The sequence below is a fragment of the Tachyglossus aculeatus genome, chromosome X1 (assembly GCF_015852505.1).
Source record: "Tachyglossus aculeatus isolate mTacAcu1 chromosome X1, mTacAcu1.pri, whole genome shotgun sequence".
Lineage (NCBI taxonomy): Eukaryota > Metazoa > Chordata > Mammalia > Monotremata > Tachyglossidae > Tachyglossus > Tachyglossus aculeatus.
Genome location: NC_052101.1, coordinates 22,825,888 through 22,843,680, shown reverse-complemented (window position 1 = coordinate 22,843,680; position 17,793 = coordinate 22,825,888). Strand labels below are relative to the sequence as shown.

Genomic DNA, 17,793 nt, shown 5'->3' with positions numbered 1-17,793 from the left:
AAGTCCAGAGGACCCTCTCATTCAGGCAGATCAGTGAGTTCTGGGGTCCTCTCAATACCAATCCAGGATAAGACTGGATTAGAAACCTTAGGGGACAATAACTGGAATCCCAGATTGCTGCTTCTTTGCATGGAAGAATCAGAAAGCTGGTAAAACTTCTGCAGTAATCCACAAGTGTGCCAAGTCTACACTACAAACACATTGGCAGGCCTTTGGCTTAGTCTGGTCAGAAGAACTAAACCCCTGAACGCCAAAATGAGTTGGGCACCATTTAAAGAGGTTCTTTGAATTATACAGGCCGTGGGTGATTTTCCACCTATACCATTTGTCATTCATGCTTGTCATAAGAAAGAACTGCAGGTTCAGGAATCTCATTCTTATTCCAGGATGATGGACATGCTTGGGGAGAAGAAAACTTTATCTTGCGCATCTCAGTGAACTACTTCTGATGATGCTTTTCTTTCCCATTTGCCTTTCCTCTGTCAATTGCCGCAACTTCTCAAGTGAAAAGTTCAGAATCTGTAGCTTTAATTGGCAGTTTGGCATTCTAGACCCCTTCTCCTCAATCCTTGACTCACACTTGGATCGCTAAGGGCCCAGACATCAATCCATCAATCTTTCAGCACCATGCCACGTCAAACACCTGAACTCTGGGCCGAGTACGTTTCATTAGAAACCAAAGCAGTTCAAATTACTTCAGTTCAGTTACTTCAATTACTTTCTTGATTTTTAACAAGATGCAGCTACTTCCCTTTACTTCAAGAAATGAAATGCTAGCAACAGCTGTTCTCACCCTAAATCAAAACTCAACATCTCTGAGGAGGATAGAGAGACATCCCTGACTGAAGTAACAATTTTTTTTCATTTTCCTAGGAGCCAGCATTGCACAAAGCAGCCATCTGCTTTGGAACCTCCTTGTTCAATATAGAAAGATTAACTAGGAAATGATAATTGATTAAATGGGGAATCCAGGCCAAAAAATACTAAAATGGAAAGTCTCCTGCACCCAGCTCTCTGCCTGAGGCAGAAAGGAAATTTTGTCTCTGAGTAGAGAGTTTCATGGGTTTTTTTTTTAAGGAGCGGAAGTCCCACAGCCACATACAAAACGTCATGAGAACTAATTTCCAACAGCACTGTGTGTCCTCTAAATGAATGCTCCACATTCAACACACACTTAGTCTCTGCCAAATCAAACAACTAAACTTTCACCTTCTCCATTTGGGAGTTTCTAGCGGAAGATTTGTAGCAGTTTCTCTAGCCCAAGGTCTTACAGCAGGCAAGTAGCAGAGCCAGGATTAGAACCCAGGTGCTTGTTACACTGGTGGTTTCAAAGCATGGAGGAAAGGCAGTTGACCTCTGTGGTGTTCAGTATAGTTAAGGGAAGACAGCTAGAATGCAGTCCAAGAACAGATCATTCCCTGCCATTTCCTATAGTATGAAGTGTGCAAAGATGCATTTAAGCAGACTTGGAGAAACAGGGATTGTGCTGAGGCAGGAGTGTAGTCAGTTTCCTCCTCCCAAATCTGGAAAAGCCTTCCTGTGGGAGTAGGCATAGAGTCTCCAAGCACTTTGCACCTCTTCCTCCCCTGCCCCCCAAATCCGGAGAGAGATGACTCAATTTTCCAGATCAGATGGGCACAAGCAGAGAGAACTCTCCAGGTTGGCCTGTGGGATCAGCAGGAAGTTTTCACTCAAAAGAATTCAATATTTAAAACACATTAAGACCTGTTTACACAGAAGCGCTTGAAACTCTTGTTTACCATGATTGTTCCCCATGGTATATTCACTACTGGTTCCTCCAATCCTGTTTTAAATGGCTCAACTAATAGAGCTTTCTCTGTTTCCCTAGGGAGGAATTTACAGATTCTAATAGAGACATAATTCAAAAAATCGCTTGATATTCAAGCCCTCTATTTTCCCTAAGAACTATCTAACTGAAGATTCCCCAAACATCCCAGTAAGCTCCCAGGCCAGAAACAATTTAATGTATGTGGTATTAAATATATGGTCTCTTGCTTTTCTAGGTATTTATTAAGAAGCAGCAGCCCTGAAAGTGGGAAGGATATTGATAGAACTGATTGGATTCCAAGGATGGTTTGTTAGTCTCTTGTCCCCAGAGGGTAACAGCCCCTTCAAGCATCTCCTGTACTGTGTAGTCTTTTCTCTATTTCACATTATCATCTCTAGGGCTATGGAGAGATAGGCTGGGAAACAACATTGCCTTTTGACCCCCACCACTGCCATCTCCAAGCCCACAGGGCCTAGCTCTGCTGCAAATCACCCCCACCTCCAGAAATGTGTGACAATGAGAAGCATCAGAATTTTATCTGGTTACCCAGGGTATTGGCTTCAAAGGAGACCTGCACCAGAGGAAGACTAAATACTCTCTATGGCTGTTGTTCCCTGCACCCTAGGGCTATAGGGTAGGAATTCAGTTTTCTTTTCATTCATCATAGTAAGATCAGGGAAAGAAGTATAACTGCATTCAGGAGACTAAGCTGAAAGAAAAAGTGCTTCCCAACTGACCAGAAAGATTTACAGTTTGATATGAGGAAAGATCCCTCACCAAAAATGGAAAAGGGAACAGTTTGAGCAGTTGACTTTGGGCCCATGCTCTTTTCAGCAGGCCATACTGCATCCCTTGACACATTAAAGGGAAGCAAATGCTGATAATTCCATTAAAAATAATAGTGGTGTCTGTTAAACAGCCCTTCCGTCCATTGCTTTCAGATCACTCTGTTCCTTCTCCAGTTGGAAAGGATGGTTCACTGCCCTGACCTGAAACTCTCCCACCTGCTTTATCATTATTTCCATTTTCAGATGATCAGGAAGTTTTCCTCTGAGGTTCTCCTATGAAGATTCCTTTATTGTTCCCCCCTCTCTTCATTGCTCCTAGGGGGGCTCCTTTCTAAGTTCTAGAAATAGGAATAAGAGAAACTGGGTTCTAATTCCATTTCTACCACTTCCCTGCTGTGTGACCTTGAGTAGGTCACTTAACTTCTCTTTACCTCAGGTTCCTCATCTGTAAAATGGGGATAAAATACGTGTTCTCCCCCCTACTTAGACTGTGAGCCCCATGTGAAACAGGAAATATGTCTGACATGTTTTTCTTGCATCTATTCTGGAGCTTAGTAGTGTTTGTTGCATAGTAAAAGAGTTTAATAAATATCATTATTATTATTACATCCAGGTTAAATTGCAATGCCAAATGCCAGTTGTGTTGATGCCAACACAGCCATGGTTAGAAAACAGCATGCTATGGCCCTCCTCACCCAGTGAGAAATTAGCTGCCAGTGGAACTGCTTGGCAACCAAGTAAAAGGGAGATAGAGTCAGTGTGAGAAGGGAAGAAACAAGCACAGTGCAAGAGCAGCTCAGGACAGCCCTGGGAGGGCCCCTCCACCTCAGCCTGCTCTTCTTCAGGACCAGCCTGAAAGGCAGGGAGCACACACCCAGCTCTCCTATGGCCTCAGGTACAGAGCGCTTTACAAAATATCAACAGCTCCCCATTAGACATTTCAATATTAAATTGTCTGACTGGAGATGAATGAATAATACCGCTAGCAAAGAAGAGAAGCTGAGAGCCGTGGGGATTTAATAACGAGTCCTGCCCTCTCAGTGAGCTGAAGATTCCTCTAATGAAATATTAAAAATCTATCCACCAGGCTGGAGCAAAAATTACTTTTTCAGCAGTGCAGCTTGGAGAAATTTGCAATGCGGCCTGAGCAGGCAGAAATATTCCCTCAAGTGGGTACAATTCCAGAAAGAGGGAGAAAACCTTTTTGTAGCGAGGATAGCATAAGGAAGACCTTTTTTGAAAAGCCTTATTAGGTGGAGAAAGTCTGACCAGCACATTGATTCAGAGCAGGTTTCTGTCTTCTAAGAGTGGATGTGACCAGGCGGGTCAGGGACTGTGTCCTACCTGATTATTTTGTACCTACCTTAGTGCATATTACAGTGTCTGGCACATAGTAAGCGCTTAACATATTAGTAAGTATAGTATGCATAAGTATAAAAAAACAACAACAGCAGAGATGGGCAAATCCTACAAGGAGAGCTCCGGCTGGAGGCCGTCAAAGAGAGCAGTAGCCTAGAACTACTAGAACTCAGGTTTTGGAAGGCTCCTGCTCGCAGCAGCATCAATGACTTGGCTAATAATAATTATTAGTAATAATAATGATTACGGTACTTGTGAAGCGCTTACTGTGTGCCAAGTACTGTTCTAAGCACTGAGGTAGATGCAAGCTAACAGGTTGGACACAGTCCCTCCCCAGTATGGGGCTCACACTCTTAATCCCCATTTTCCAGATGAGGTAACTGAGAAGTGAAGTGACTTGCCCAAGGTCACACAGCAGACATGTTGCAGAGCTGAGTTCAGAACCCATGTCCTCCTGACTCCTAGGCCTGTGCTTTATCCACTAAGCCAAGCGGCTGCCTGATGTTTCTGCAATCCTCGGGCTAGATGAAGTTACAGGTTCTTGGGCAGAACTGCCAGCAGCAGCATATCTGAGAGCAACACATTGCCAAGTCGTAGAACTGTTTGAGGAAAATTATGGAGATTGTTGACTGGGATAGCCGAGGGCCGTCTCAGTGCTCTGAGCTCTAGTCTAGGAAGCAGACCTCTCTCTGCAAGGTCTAATTCCTTCCATCATTAGGATGACCCCAACAGGTAATGAATGAGTGGTTCCCCACAGCATAACAAAGAATACTTCTGGAATTCTTTAGCATTATAAAGAGAGGGACCACTAAGAAGCTAGCTGTGGTTCTGGCCATTGAAGTACTGTGATCAAGCTTCTTCAAAAAAATAACCTTCTACTAAGCCATCTTGAAAACCCCATGAAGTCCGAGGACCGCCTGTGTTTCAAAGGAACTGAATTGCAGGAAGCTTTGAATTCAGAAATCAGGCTCCTTGACGGAAACTTACAGCTGAGTCTCACGGAGGTCTCTGCAGTTGCTCCCCCCCACTCATCTCGAGATTAATAGGCTTCAGAGCCTTGTGACCTGCTAATATATTCACAAACTAACTGAACTAATTAATCCTGGCTCATTCATCCTAATACATTACAAAAATCATTCATTTGTTCCTGCAGCGTTTTGCTCTGCCTAATGGTTAGTTATGTTAGGATCTCAGCAGGCCTCAGCCCCTCTCCCTTCCTAGCAAAAAGGCTCATTAAGAAGCCAGTATCTGAAATCACCGACCAGTCTCTCCACGATCCAAAACAGAACCCAAGATTTGTTGATAAATTCCTCTGGAAAGATGCTCAGTAAGAATATCCGTTATGTTTTCCTATGCAGTTTTTATGTTACCTCCATACATAGGCCTTGAGAATATGGTACACACAGAAATGATCTCACAGATAGAAGAAGTAGCGTGGCCTAGTGGATAGAGTATGGATTGGACCTGGGTGCTAATCCCAGCTCTGCCACTTGTCTGCTGTGTGACCTTGGGCAAGTCTCTTCACTTCTCTGTGCCTTAGTTACCTCATCTGTAAAATGGGGATTAAGACTGTGAGCCCCATGTGGGACATGGACTGTGTCCAGCTGGATATTTTGTATCTCCCCTAGTGCTTAGAACAATATCTGGCACATAATAAGCACTTAATAAATACCATTTAAAAATTAAAAAACAACATAGAGCACCAATTCAATGTTAAGCATTCGGTGGACTCTTCCAACTTGTTGGCCAACTACCAAAGGTTTTGAGCTTTTCCCACAGCATTTATGTGCATATCTATGAATTAAATATTAAAAATCATTTATTTACATCAATGTCTGTTTCCCCCTCTAGATTGTAAACTCGTTTTAGGCAGGGAATGTCCCTACTAATTCCATTGTACTGTATTCTCCCAAGCATATAGTAGAGTGCACTGCACACAGTAAGAGCTCAATAAATGCCATGGATGATGATGCTGATTATCTGAAGAAAAAGAGATGCAGCATGGTCTAGAGGAAAGAGCACAATCCTGGGAATCAGAGGATCTGGGTTCTAATTTCAGTCTGCCACTTGTCTGCGCTGTGATCTCTGGCAATCCCTTAACTGACCTGTGCCTCGATTTCTCCACCTGTAAAATGGGGATAAAGTACCTGTTCTTTTTCCTACTTAGACTGTGAGCCCCATTTGCGACAGAGGCTGTGTCCAACCTGATTATCTTGAGTCTTCCTGTGTTTGGCATATAGCAAGCACTTAACAAGTATCATTATTGTTACCTTTAAAAAATGACCTCATAGAGGAAGATCTAGGGAAAGAGTCAAATGGAGAATCTGTGAGAAGCAAATTGAGCCACACAAAGCCATTACCAGGCAGCAGCCTCTCACTTCCCGATTTGCTTTCTGTTTAATCCTGATTTTGCATCTCTCGGCAAGCCTTAAACTGACCTCCAGTGAAGGTCTTTCCCACAGTTCCTTACTCTGACTTAGCTTATTTTGGGGCCCTGGTTCTTGTCCCACTCAGAATTTCACCCTTCGTCTCCAGTTTATTTCACCCTGGTTAGCTTCAGAGATAAAGCGAAAACAGAACCTCCCTCAGCTCCTTCAGTGGCTCACCTCTCCCGTGTATGACTTCCTTCTTGAGATTCCCCTCAGTAGAATTATAGGGCTTTTAGTTTTCCAGTGTGAAAGCACAGATAAAACCAGACAGCATTTCAATTCTCTCTAATGATTGCTTCATTTTATATTTTATTTTCCATCTATTGATTGTTCCCCTTGCTCTCTAACTGAGATATAAAATGCACTGACATTTATAGAAATCAATGCATTAATAAATCAGGAAGTTCATAATGTCTGATTTGCTTTTAAATGAGACAGGACTATTATCATGACCAAGTTCTGCATAAAATATGTCCATTTGTGGTGTACTGTTCAGGTTCATCACAGGCATTTTAGAGAATAACCTTTCCAAGAAAGAAGAAAACAATCAAAGCTGAATAACATCATTAATAATTCACAGAGTGTCTGCAAGGATTTCATTTATTAAGTGCACATTTAAGACTCTCCCAATCTCAGCCTTGGAACGGACCACAGTTTGACATCTCTAGCCCTGTTACTTAGTGCCTGAAGATACTCATACACTTAGGTCTTGTTTATGGTTTTGAAATTTGGAATTGCATTTTCACTTTGAGAGAACAATTCCATTATCTACAATTTGGAGCACTGAGGATAGATGACAGAGAGAAACAATCGCAATTCAGAGAACAGGGAAGGGGCCCAAGCACTGATTATCTCTAGTGTTATCCACATGTGTTCATTTCAAATGGGTTAGTGCATTGCTAAGCGCATAGTACAGTATGGGCTGGGAACGTATCTGTTTATTGTTATATCACACTCTCCCAAGTGCTTAGTAGAGTGTTTTGCACACAGTAAGCATTCAATAAATTTGATTGAATGCATTAATGCTCTGCACTCCATAAGCACTCAGTTGGAAAGCTGAGTGATTGACTGCCAACTCTCCAGCACCCATTTGACAAGCCTATAACCTCTACAGCACATACCATATGTTTTCTCTACTCTGTTGAGAACATGAGTACTCCTTAATCCTGAATGCAGGTATTAATACACTTTCTACCATATTTTGACAGCCATGCCTTCCTCCCAGGGACACTGAGAAGACTGGCCTGATTCAAACAGTAGTAATGCTCTTTGGTTCCTCGGAGGTAGACACTTTATAGGCAGTAATGTGATTGTGGTACATAAGAACAATAACATCCCGGAGATAAAAGCTAGCCTTGGAACTGACAAGACAAAGCTTCTATAAGAAATTAATTCTCTGATTCATTTTACTTTGAGTCTTCCCCTCCCTTAGCCTCAGTTTCTCCACCTATCATATGAAGATGACAGAGTTCTCCTAAGCCAGATTCCCCTGTTTTTTTTTTTCCTCCCAGGGCTGTGATATGGGAAGAGTTGGCATTTCGGCTCTTCGGGTCGCAACAGCTATAAATAAGAGCCCCACTCCTGCTTTCCACACACACATGTACATACATGCACACACAACTCAAAGGGATGGGATGGAATCTCACACTCAACCCTCAGGCCCTCCTGGGCCCAGAGTCACTCAGCTTGTAACTGCTTAATAATAGACTGTTATGAGCACCTCAGTATCAGAGTCCCACTGGGAATCAGCAAAGCAGTGCTTCCTCCCAGCACAGACTGAAAATGTTCTCTGCTGATGTTGCTGCTTCTTTCATTTGCCTAATCATCTCCCCAAAGCCGAAATGAGTGCCCCAGGGAGCAGATCGTGGGTGCATGAACACATCATCAAACTTTTATTCCAAAGTACCATAGCTAGATTGAAATGATAGAGCTGAAGTTGAGTTGCCTTGGGAACTTCTCTGCGGTTGTTTTCCAGGAAGGACCCAGAACAATTTAATGAATTCCATCTCTCCTTGATGGGCTTTAGGAAGAAATGCTTTTTGGTTTTTTTTTTTGTTTGTTTCTTTTTTTTTATATTATAAAAATCAACCATTTAAAAAACCCAACTCATAATTAGATTTTTATATTGAAAACTTCCCTGCTGCCTACCTCCCTTCAAGATCTCATCGCCTCATCTGTGTTCGTTCACTCACTTCTATGGTCTCCCCTGAAAATGCCCTTGTTTTGGCTCCATCCCAACCTCTGCTGCCAGGTCTGGTCTTTCATTCCAAAGCTGACAATTTTTTTGTGTGTGTCAGACCCCGGAATTTCAAGTCCCCTAGTTTTTTGCCCAGGCTATCCAGAAATCCTTTGCCACCTGAGATTCTGACAACAGGTATTCTTGTATTTCTATTTCTGTAAATCCCACACTTGGGCACATATTATTGATGCTTCCCTTCTTCGTGCTCATTCGAACCCTCAGCTATCCATGCCTCAATAGTCAAATGATGCCTCTCCACTTCCTGCCTAGTTTATATTCTGGAAAGTCCTTTTAGGAAGAAGCAGATGCTGTATCTGTGAGGCAAACTGCAGGCTGTGAGTTACAATAACATTAATAATAATAATGATGATAAAATGTGTTAGGTTCTTCCTATGTACCAAGAACTGTGCTAAGTGCTGGGATGGATCACAGGAAGCATCCTGGCCTAGTGGAAAGGGCATAGCCTTGAGACTCAGAGGACTTGGATTCTAATCCCAGATCCTGCTGTATGACCTTGGACAAGTGACTTCATTTCCCTGTGCCTTAGTTCCCACGTCTGCTAAATGGGGATTTAACATGTGTTCTCACTCCTACTTTGGGAGCCCCATGTGGAATCTGATTATTTTGAATCTACCCCAGCGCTTAGTACATTGTTTGGTACACATTAAGCACTTAAAATATTATTATTGTCATTATTAGTATTATCATTACTTACAGAATAATCTGATCAGCCATAGCCTTTATCCCACAAAGGACTCACAGTCTGAGGGGAAGGAAGAATAGGTATTGAATTCCCATTTTACATATGAGGAAACTGAGTCTCAGAGAAGTTAAGGGACTTGCCCAAGGTCACACAGAAGGCAAGATGGCAGAGCTATAATGAGATCTCAGGTTGCCTGACTCCCAATCCAGTGCTCCATCTACTATGTCACAGTAGGTAAAGGCTGCCAGGAATAGATGTAGCATGAAGAATGCAGCCATTAGAAGCTTCTCTAATCTCCGCACTCTTGGTTTCAAGGCTGTCCATCACCTCGGCCCCTCCTACCTCACCTCCCTTTTTTCCTTCTACAGCCCAGCCCGCACCCTCTGCTCCTCTGCCGCTAACCTCCTCACTGTGCCTCGTTCTCGCCTGTTCCACCATCAACCCCCAGCCCACATCCTCCCCCTGGCCTGGAATGCCCTCCCTCCGCACATCCACCAAACTAGCTCTCTTCCTCCCTTCAAAGCCCTACTGAGAGCTCATCTCCTCCAGGAGGCCTTCCCAGACTGAGCCCCCTCCTTCCTCTCCCCCTCCTCCACCTCCCCATCCCCCCTGCTCTACCTCCTTCCCCTCCCCACAGCACCTGTATATATGTTTGTACATATTTATTACTCTATCTATTTTACTTGTACATATTTACTATTCTGTTTATTTTATTTTGTTAACATGTTTTGTTGTCTGTCTCCCCCTTCTAGACTGTGAGCCCACTGTTGAGTAGGGACCGCCTCTATATGTTGCCAACTTGTACTTCCCAAGCACTTAGTACAGTGCTCTGCACACAGTAAGTGCTCAATAAATATGATTGAATGAATAATCTCTTCCTAGATCCTAGATCCTAGAGTGTTTCTTCTAGAGACATCCCTGAGCTCTGTTTGCAGTTCAGAGCACTCAAATCATCATCATCTAAACATGAGATCATAGACCCACTTAATAGGATAGGCAGTGATCCAGCAGAAGTCAATAAGGGACCATGTCTCACAAGTGTATTGCACTCTCCCAAAGGCTTAATACAGTGTTCTGTGCACAGATAGCACTCAGCAAATATCACTCATTGATTGATTGATTAAATAAGAACTTGAAGAAATTTGCTCCTCAAGAGGGCCAGGTTACTCCCTGTCTGGAGGTCTTTAACCATGATGGCAGATCAGTAATATGTTGGGATAGTTCTATAGCATTTCTGCAGGAGTCGGGTGACCCTTCTAGAATTCCTTACCCCTCTGTGATTCCCCTGGGACTGGGGATGGAAGAGAGATTTTAGCATCACTTACTCCTGGACAAAAAAGTACAGTTTACTGGTTGTGCAGTGCATTCTTCCTGGAATTTCAGTGAAATCCGCAGGAAATGTCTGGATTAAATTTCCCATACACTGCTAAGTGGGTGGAAAGATGAAGAAGATAAATGCTGGAACCAAATGTGTTTTCAGTATCACAGAACTAGCACAGAGAAAATATAGTCTGGGACATTCAGCAAATCTGGATCCAGGGCTCTCGCTCTGCCATCTTGGAGGGTTCCCAGCATTACAGGGTTCATGAAAACCAGGGCTGAAGTTTAGTTTTTAAATGTACATTCTCAATTTTATTAGAGTCTGTAGCTGTTTGGAGAATTCACCCAGGATAGCAATAAGAAAATTACCCTCTGAAAAGCTACACTAAATGGTCTAAGTAGAATGGACAAAGTTCAACTTTAAGTGTAATGTTATGTTAATCGGAACCTTAGAACTATAAGAAGTACAATAAAACACCTAAACTTGAATTTCTGAGGTGATGCCAAACATCCTGGGATTCATTTAATAGGCTGAAGCCAAGGTTGATTTGTGTTTCATGGCTTGGGGAATATGTGGAAAGTAGCAGTAAAGCCCAGGCAGTGACCTCAGCTATGAAGAATCTTGTTATGTAAAAATGCTCTGTTTATTTTGTTCCTGCTAGAAGCATTTCGTTAGCAATCAGCAACGCATCTTCAGTAGAGGGAGTGCTTTCCTTTTGGACAAAAATATCAGACTGTTCACCGGTGTATTGAAAAACTGGGCTCCTAGCAGCCAATTACAAACCAGGTACATGAGATCATAATAATCATAATGATAATCATAATAACTGCTAAATTTGCTAAGCATTTAATGTTTGCCAAGAACTGGACCAAGCGCTGGAATAAACCTGATATAAGCAGATCAGACAGAGTCCCGGTCCCTCAGAGGTTCACAATCTAAGGGGGATTTACAGATGATGAAATTGAGGCCAAGAGAAGTAAAGCAACTTGCCCAAGGTCATACAGCAGGCAAGTGGCAGAACTGTGAGTAGAATCCAAGTCTCCTGACCCCCAGTCCTAGGCTCTTTATTCTTGGCTGTTTTCCAGGCTGGTCGAATGAACCTGAAACTCCACCACCTCTAAGAGTCTGTGGGTGAGTTTCTCTGATGTCTCCAATCCCAGGGCAAGGGGTTCTACTCTATCTTAGTTCAAGACATGTTGCAGTCATTTATTTTGGTCTAATCTGGTTCTCATGGAGCATAAGATCATCATCCCCATTTCTAGGCCTTTATCATGTAGACCTAGAGGCATCACAGCTCAATTAACAATCAAAGCCCTTGTTCAGGAGTTCTGAGGGCTACTGATAATGTTGAGTAATAAAATTATTTACTTTATCTTTCTATTTTACAATAACTTCACAGAAGCACTTTCTAGAACTAGAAGCAGCACTGCCTAGTGGAAAGAGCACAGGCCTAGGAGTCAGAGGTCTTGGGTTCCAATATAGCTCTGCCAATTGCTGGCTGGGTGATCTTGGCAAGACACCTAACTTCTCTGTGCCACAGTTCTCCTTGTCTCCCTTTTACTTAGACAGCGAGTCCCTTATGGGACAGGGACTGTGTCCAACCTAACTAGCTTGTAGCTACCCCAGGTTTACAACTTCTTGTGTGAGTATCTGGGTGCTTGTGTGACGGGGAAGGTCCCCCATTTCCCAAGGACCCCAATTATGACAACATTTCCTGTAATTGATGGTTGGCCTCCTTGCCAAGCATCCTTCCTCATCATGGATATCCGGGCCCTGGTGTCTACCGCCCAGCCTGCACCCTCCACTCCTCTGCCACTAATCTCCTCACCGTGCCTCGTTCTCACCTGTCCCACCTTCGACCCCCGGCCCATGTCATTCCCCCTGGCCTGGAATGCCCTCCCTCTGCACATCCGCCAAGCTAGCTCTCTTCCCCCCTTCAAAGCCCTACTGAGAGCTCACCTCCTCCAGGAGGCCTTTCCAGACTGAGCCCCTCCTTCCTCTCCCCCTCCTCCCCCTCCCCATCCCCCTGCTTTGCCTCCTTCCCCTCCCCACAGCACCTGTATATATGTATATATGTTTGTACGTATGTATTACTGTTTATTTATTTTATTTGTACATATTTATTCTATTTATTTTATTTTGTTAATATGTTTTGTTTTGTTCTCTGTCTCCCCCTTCTAGACTGTGAGCCCACTGTTGGGTAGGGACTGTCTCTATATGTTGCCAACTTGTACTTCCCAAGCGCTTAGTACAGTGTTCTGCATACAGTAAGCGCTCAATAAATACAATTGAATGAATGAATGAACAGTGTTTGACACTGTAAGTGCTTAACCAATACCATTAAACAAACAGGAAACCTCAATTTGAAGCTCCACCACAAACAGAAGGAATATCTGAACCACTGTACTCATAAATTGGGCAGCCTTGGCCTTAGCACACTGATGACAATTGAATGTGAGCCACTGGGAACAGTGGTATGGTACAACAACACAAAGTGACAACAGAGTCATGGCAGCTCCTGAAGAGAGGTGGAGTAGTCTTCCCTGATGGGCACAGGTTACAGTGTGGGGAAATTGTGGAAGTGCAGGCTTGTCAGATCCAACACCCCACTGTCTTTGAGCCCAGGACAACACTATCCTCACCCTCTTTGGATGAAACCTCACTGTGCAGAAATTCCAATCCTTCAAATGCATTACTCTGGTGCCCGACGGTTGGCCAAACTTCCTTGACAATTGGCATGAGAGTGAATTTCAGGGTAAACCAAGCCTGGAGTACAGGCCTCCAGGCAAGAAGCAGCGTGGCTTAGTGGAAAGGGTGTGGGCTTAGGAGTCAGAGGTCGTGGGTTCTAATCCTGGCTCTGTCACTTGTCAGCTGTGTGACTTTGGGCAAGTCATTTAACTTCTTTGTGCCTCAGTTACCTCAACTGTAAAATGGGGATTAAGGCTATGGACCGCACGTGGGACAACCTGATTACCTTGTACCCATGCTTAGAATGGTGCTTGACACATAGTAAGCGCTTAACAAATACCATCATCATTATCGTTATTATTATTACATCCAGGGCCTCTGTCAGTGGAGGCCAGGAAGCCTCAGGGTTCCCCCTCCAGGGGACTCTACCTGGATTTGGCTCAGGCTGGGAAAGTTCCTGCTTCAAGGATTGCCACAGGTCTAAGGTGGATCTGAATCCCCACAGCATTTTGATGGTCTCTGGGGAGGGGCCTGTGAAGATCCCCAGATTGAGAACCATTGTGAGCCCATCCCACAGTCACTTGCCACTTGGATCCCGACAGCATCCTGAGGGGTCCCCCAAAACACCACGAGTTCCATAGATCTAGAGGGGTCACCTAGTGACTGGTGAGACCCAGACTGAGGAGCATTGATGGAGTATGCCAAATCTCACCCTACCCTCAAGCTTCTTTCCTATCTATTTTGGACTACAGGAAGCCTCCTTATCCTCTCTATACATCCTAACTTGGCTTTTTCTCCAGGAGTGGTGATTGTGCCTCTCCACACAGTTATTTCTAAAGCAAAAGAGGAGGAAGGACAAGAAAATGCTTACCCCTGTGGGGAATACTTTCTTGCAGGTTTTTAGATGCAGTTTGGGGATAAGGCTCTCACAATCTAATCTTCCGTTGTTGAAAAACTGCTGTTTTTCAAGATGTCATCCTCATTCTACTTCATTCACCTCTTGTTCCAGGTGCATGGTTGCATGAACGATTGCACGATTCCCCAGCCCAGGCCATGCTGCATGGCAAAGTTGTGAAGTTCAAGGCTGAGGGGTGGTCTTCTCTCAGCAGGTCTGCCGCATATGGGGTTGGGTTAACGTGTGGAAAAGCATACATATCCCCTATAAAAAGAAGAGTTTACTCACTCCAAAACCAGGAACAGGGAGCATCCTGGAGAGGCCCCATCCCGTGAACAGTGATGCAGTAAAATACAAAAGTGTATATTGCATTTTCTCTAAAAGTAGCTTGTGTTAAATGTCTTCTTACTTTCTCCTAGACATCGCCCGATGGTATTACCAGTATCAGAGAGGTAAATTGATCCTAATTTGACTACCTTAGTTATATGACTATCACAGAAAGAACTTCCTTAAATTACTATACCTTTCTGTTTCTTACTGCTTATTTCCCATGTTTCTTTGCAAACCATCAGTAAGCCCACTTGAGAGATAATTTTCAGACTGGAAATTAGCATGTTCCACGAGGAAGCCGCTTCTAATGTAGCATAGATCACCACAGATCCCCATGCAATCCTGCAGGAAATGATTTATAGTACTCCTTTTATTTATACAGATGGCAGGGCAGTGGGAGAGGCAGTGTGAGACTAATTTAGTTAGCATTTATAGGGAATGATCTAAAACTCCAGGATAGCCTAGTTCTCCAGCTTGTAGACTTCATCTCAATTTAGAATTTCACCCATTAGTGCATCCAAAGGCCTCTCTGCCCACGAAGGGCCTTTACAAATCTTTAGGGAGAAACAGCGCTCAACGGTCAAGGCATTAAACCCATTCCCTTCTCATATCTTGCCAGAGGAGTTTTTCTAATCCTCTCTGAGGCCATGTACACTACAGGCTGGAATGTGTCTGGACAATGTTCTAGTACATTCGGAGACTTGGGGGAGTAGGAGAGATGCAGTGGGGAGAGGGTTGGCACTGAGAGGCATTTAGAAACCATTTCTAAAGTTTCTGGGTCAATGGGAGTCATCATCATCAATCGTATTTATTGAGCGCTTACTATGTGCAGAGCACTGTACTAAGCGCTTGGGAAGCACAAATTGGCAACATATAGAGACAGTCCCTACCCAACAGTGGGCTCACAGTCTAAAAGTCACTGGATGAATTAAAATCTTCTTCCTTCCTTCTTTCCCCCTTGGTAGGCCACACTGGAGCAAAGGAAACACCATTTTAGCAAAGCTGTAGGATGTGTCCCATTTTGAGAAATAATTGCAGAAGTCCAATGAGACCACACACCTAACAAGTGCTGCATAGGGTCAGGCGCTCACTTGTTTGTTCCAAGCTCCACTTTAAAAGAATCAAAATGCTCTGACATGCCAGGAAAGAAGAAAAAATTAGCCGCACAGCCAACACATGAAAAGGAAGTTACACAGTCCACTTGATACAGAAATGAACAGCCTCCCAAACAGATTATGTATTTACAATACACAGTGTGATCTTAATAAAATGGGTTTAGTATTCAATATTTCAGTAATCATTTGGTGAATTTTTAACCAAAGCTTACAATTAGCAAGAGATATTCCTGAGATATCAACTCAGACAATTCTATAGTTATCAATCAATCAATTGTATTTATTGAGCACTTACTATGTGTGCAGAGCATTGTACTAAGCCTCAGGAGAGTACATTACAACAGAATTAGCAGACACATTCCCTGCCCATAATGGGCTTCGAGTCTAGAGGGGGAGACAGGCATTAATATGAATAAATAATTAATAATATATACTTTAAAGATATGTAAATATCTTTATAGGTTATATTATAATTTATAAGAATGTTTCCTGACTTGCAACTTACCTGGAAGTCCTGAGGGACTTTATTCTCCACTGCAAAAGACCCTCTGTACCATGACGCCCTAGGAAGGTTACTAGAAATGAAATGTGCTCTCTTCAGTATTCCTAGGTGAGATAAAGATCAAAAAAGAGAGGTAAGAGTCACAATTCTGATTCTAATCAAATCTCATAAAATCTTCTGCCCTGTGCATTAAACATTCCTTTTCACTGAATATTCCAGGAATTATGAAAATTATGGCTTCCTGAATATATTAATTTGTTTGAAATCAATTAACTATCTGAAAGAAAAAACACCTATGAAGTGAATTTTTTTTCCAGGATTGATATTTTTAAGAAATATCCCTGACATATTTAATAAACACCTTACTGCAATGCTTAAATAATTGTCAGTTAGCTTTATTAATGCAGTGCTAGGCACTTACTACCTGTAGCACTGAAAAATGTAAGGAAAAAAATGGCCATATATATAAGCAGTGGATCCTATTTGTACCTGATAGTCTGTTTTCCTCCCATCATGATTAAATTGATATATTTTGGCATAGTGTAGAGAAGATGTCAACTGAAGCTAGCTGTTCTGAATGAAGAGGCTTAAATTATTCTGATTTGCCTTTGGATCCCGACAGCATCCTGAGGAGTCCCCCAAATCACCATTCATTCATTCATTCAATCGTATTTATTGAGCATTTACTGTGTGCAGAGCACTGTACTAAGCGCTTGGGAAGTACAAGTTGGCAACATAATGAGTTCCATAGAGCCAGAGGAGTCACCTAGTGACTGGTAAGACCCAGGCTGAGAAGCAATGATCCCTTCCTTATGATGTACAAAGGAAAACCTCACTTGACAAACACATTTTTATGGGAAATAAAGTTGGAGGAAAGGAGCATGGTGATTCAAAAGCAGAGGAGAATAAAAATTTGAATCAACATTAATTAGAAAAACAGATCAACGCTTTAATGAATTTAATGTTAAATATCGTAGGAGGTTAATTGTGCAAGTCCGAAACCACTGCCTGTCATCACAGGGTCAGTGCTCTATGAGTCTTCAATGTTATTCATCCTGTACTGTCACTTTTCTTTCCAGTCCAGTTTTATAGCTAATCAATGTTATTGAACCAGTCATTTTTCTAAGACAACAGCAGGCCAAGAGAGTCTAGGTGGCTAATTGATTCTTGATTTGGGTAAATTTATAGGGAGGTGGTTGGAAACCCCCAGAAGAGGATGATCATTCATCCTTTTGGTCAATCAGCTCTCCTTTTTATAGTGGGTGATGTATGGGAGTGGTTTGGTTGCAATTATTGCTTCTCCCAAACAGGAAGGTCTCTGTGCCTCTTCTGAGACTATTCGTGCCAAGAAAGACATTTATCTTACAGTTTTAAAAATGAAAGGAAACCTCTATCCATGAGTGCTTCTGTTTCCTAGTAGTGTCGAAGCAGGGAGATGAAGACAGTCTCTTTAGGGTGAAGTACTACCTCATTACATCTTCTCCCCACTGAGAATAGAAGCATGTGGGAGAATGCTCTGCACTCCAGTGGAAAAGCTCAGCAGAGTGATGTCACTGAAAGTGCTGTCACTGGTTATTTGTTACTCTACCTTTTTCCACTTTGTTCTGTGTGTCTTAGTCTTGTCCCTGGAATTCC

General features: G+C 42.9%; 1 protein-coding gene across 5 annotated transcripts in view; it reads left to right on the top strand.

Moving 5' to 3' along the window:
• KCNIP1 (potassium voltage-gated channel interacting protein 1) overlaps positions 1-17,793 on the top strand; it is a 268,083-nt gene that overhangs the window by 239,128 nt on the left and 11,162 nt on the right. For 3 of the 5 annotated variants that reach the window (XM_038740409.1, XM_038740404.1, XM_038740407.1), the window contains exon 2: positions 14,631-14,663. The exons of the other annotated variants lie outside the window; for them this stretch is intronic. In XM_038740409.1, the coding sequence (XP_038596337.1) occupies positions 14,631-14,663 (33 nt within the window). The remainder of the gene's footprint in view (positions 1-14,630; positions 14,664-17,793) is intronic. 5 annotated transcript variants of the gene reach the window in all.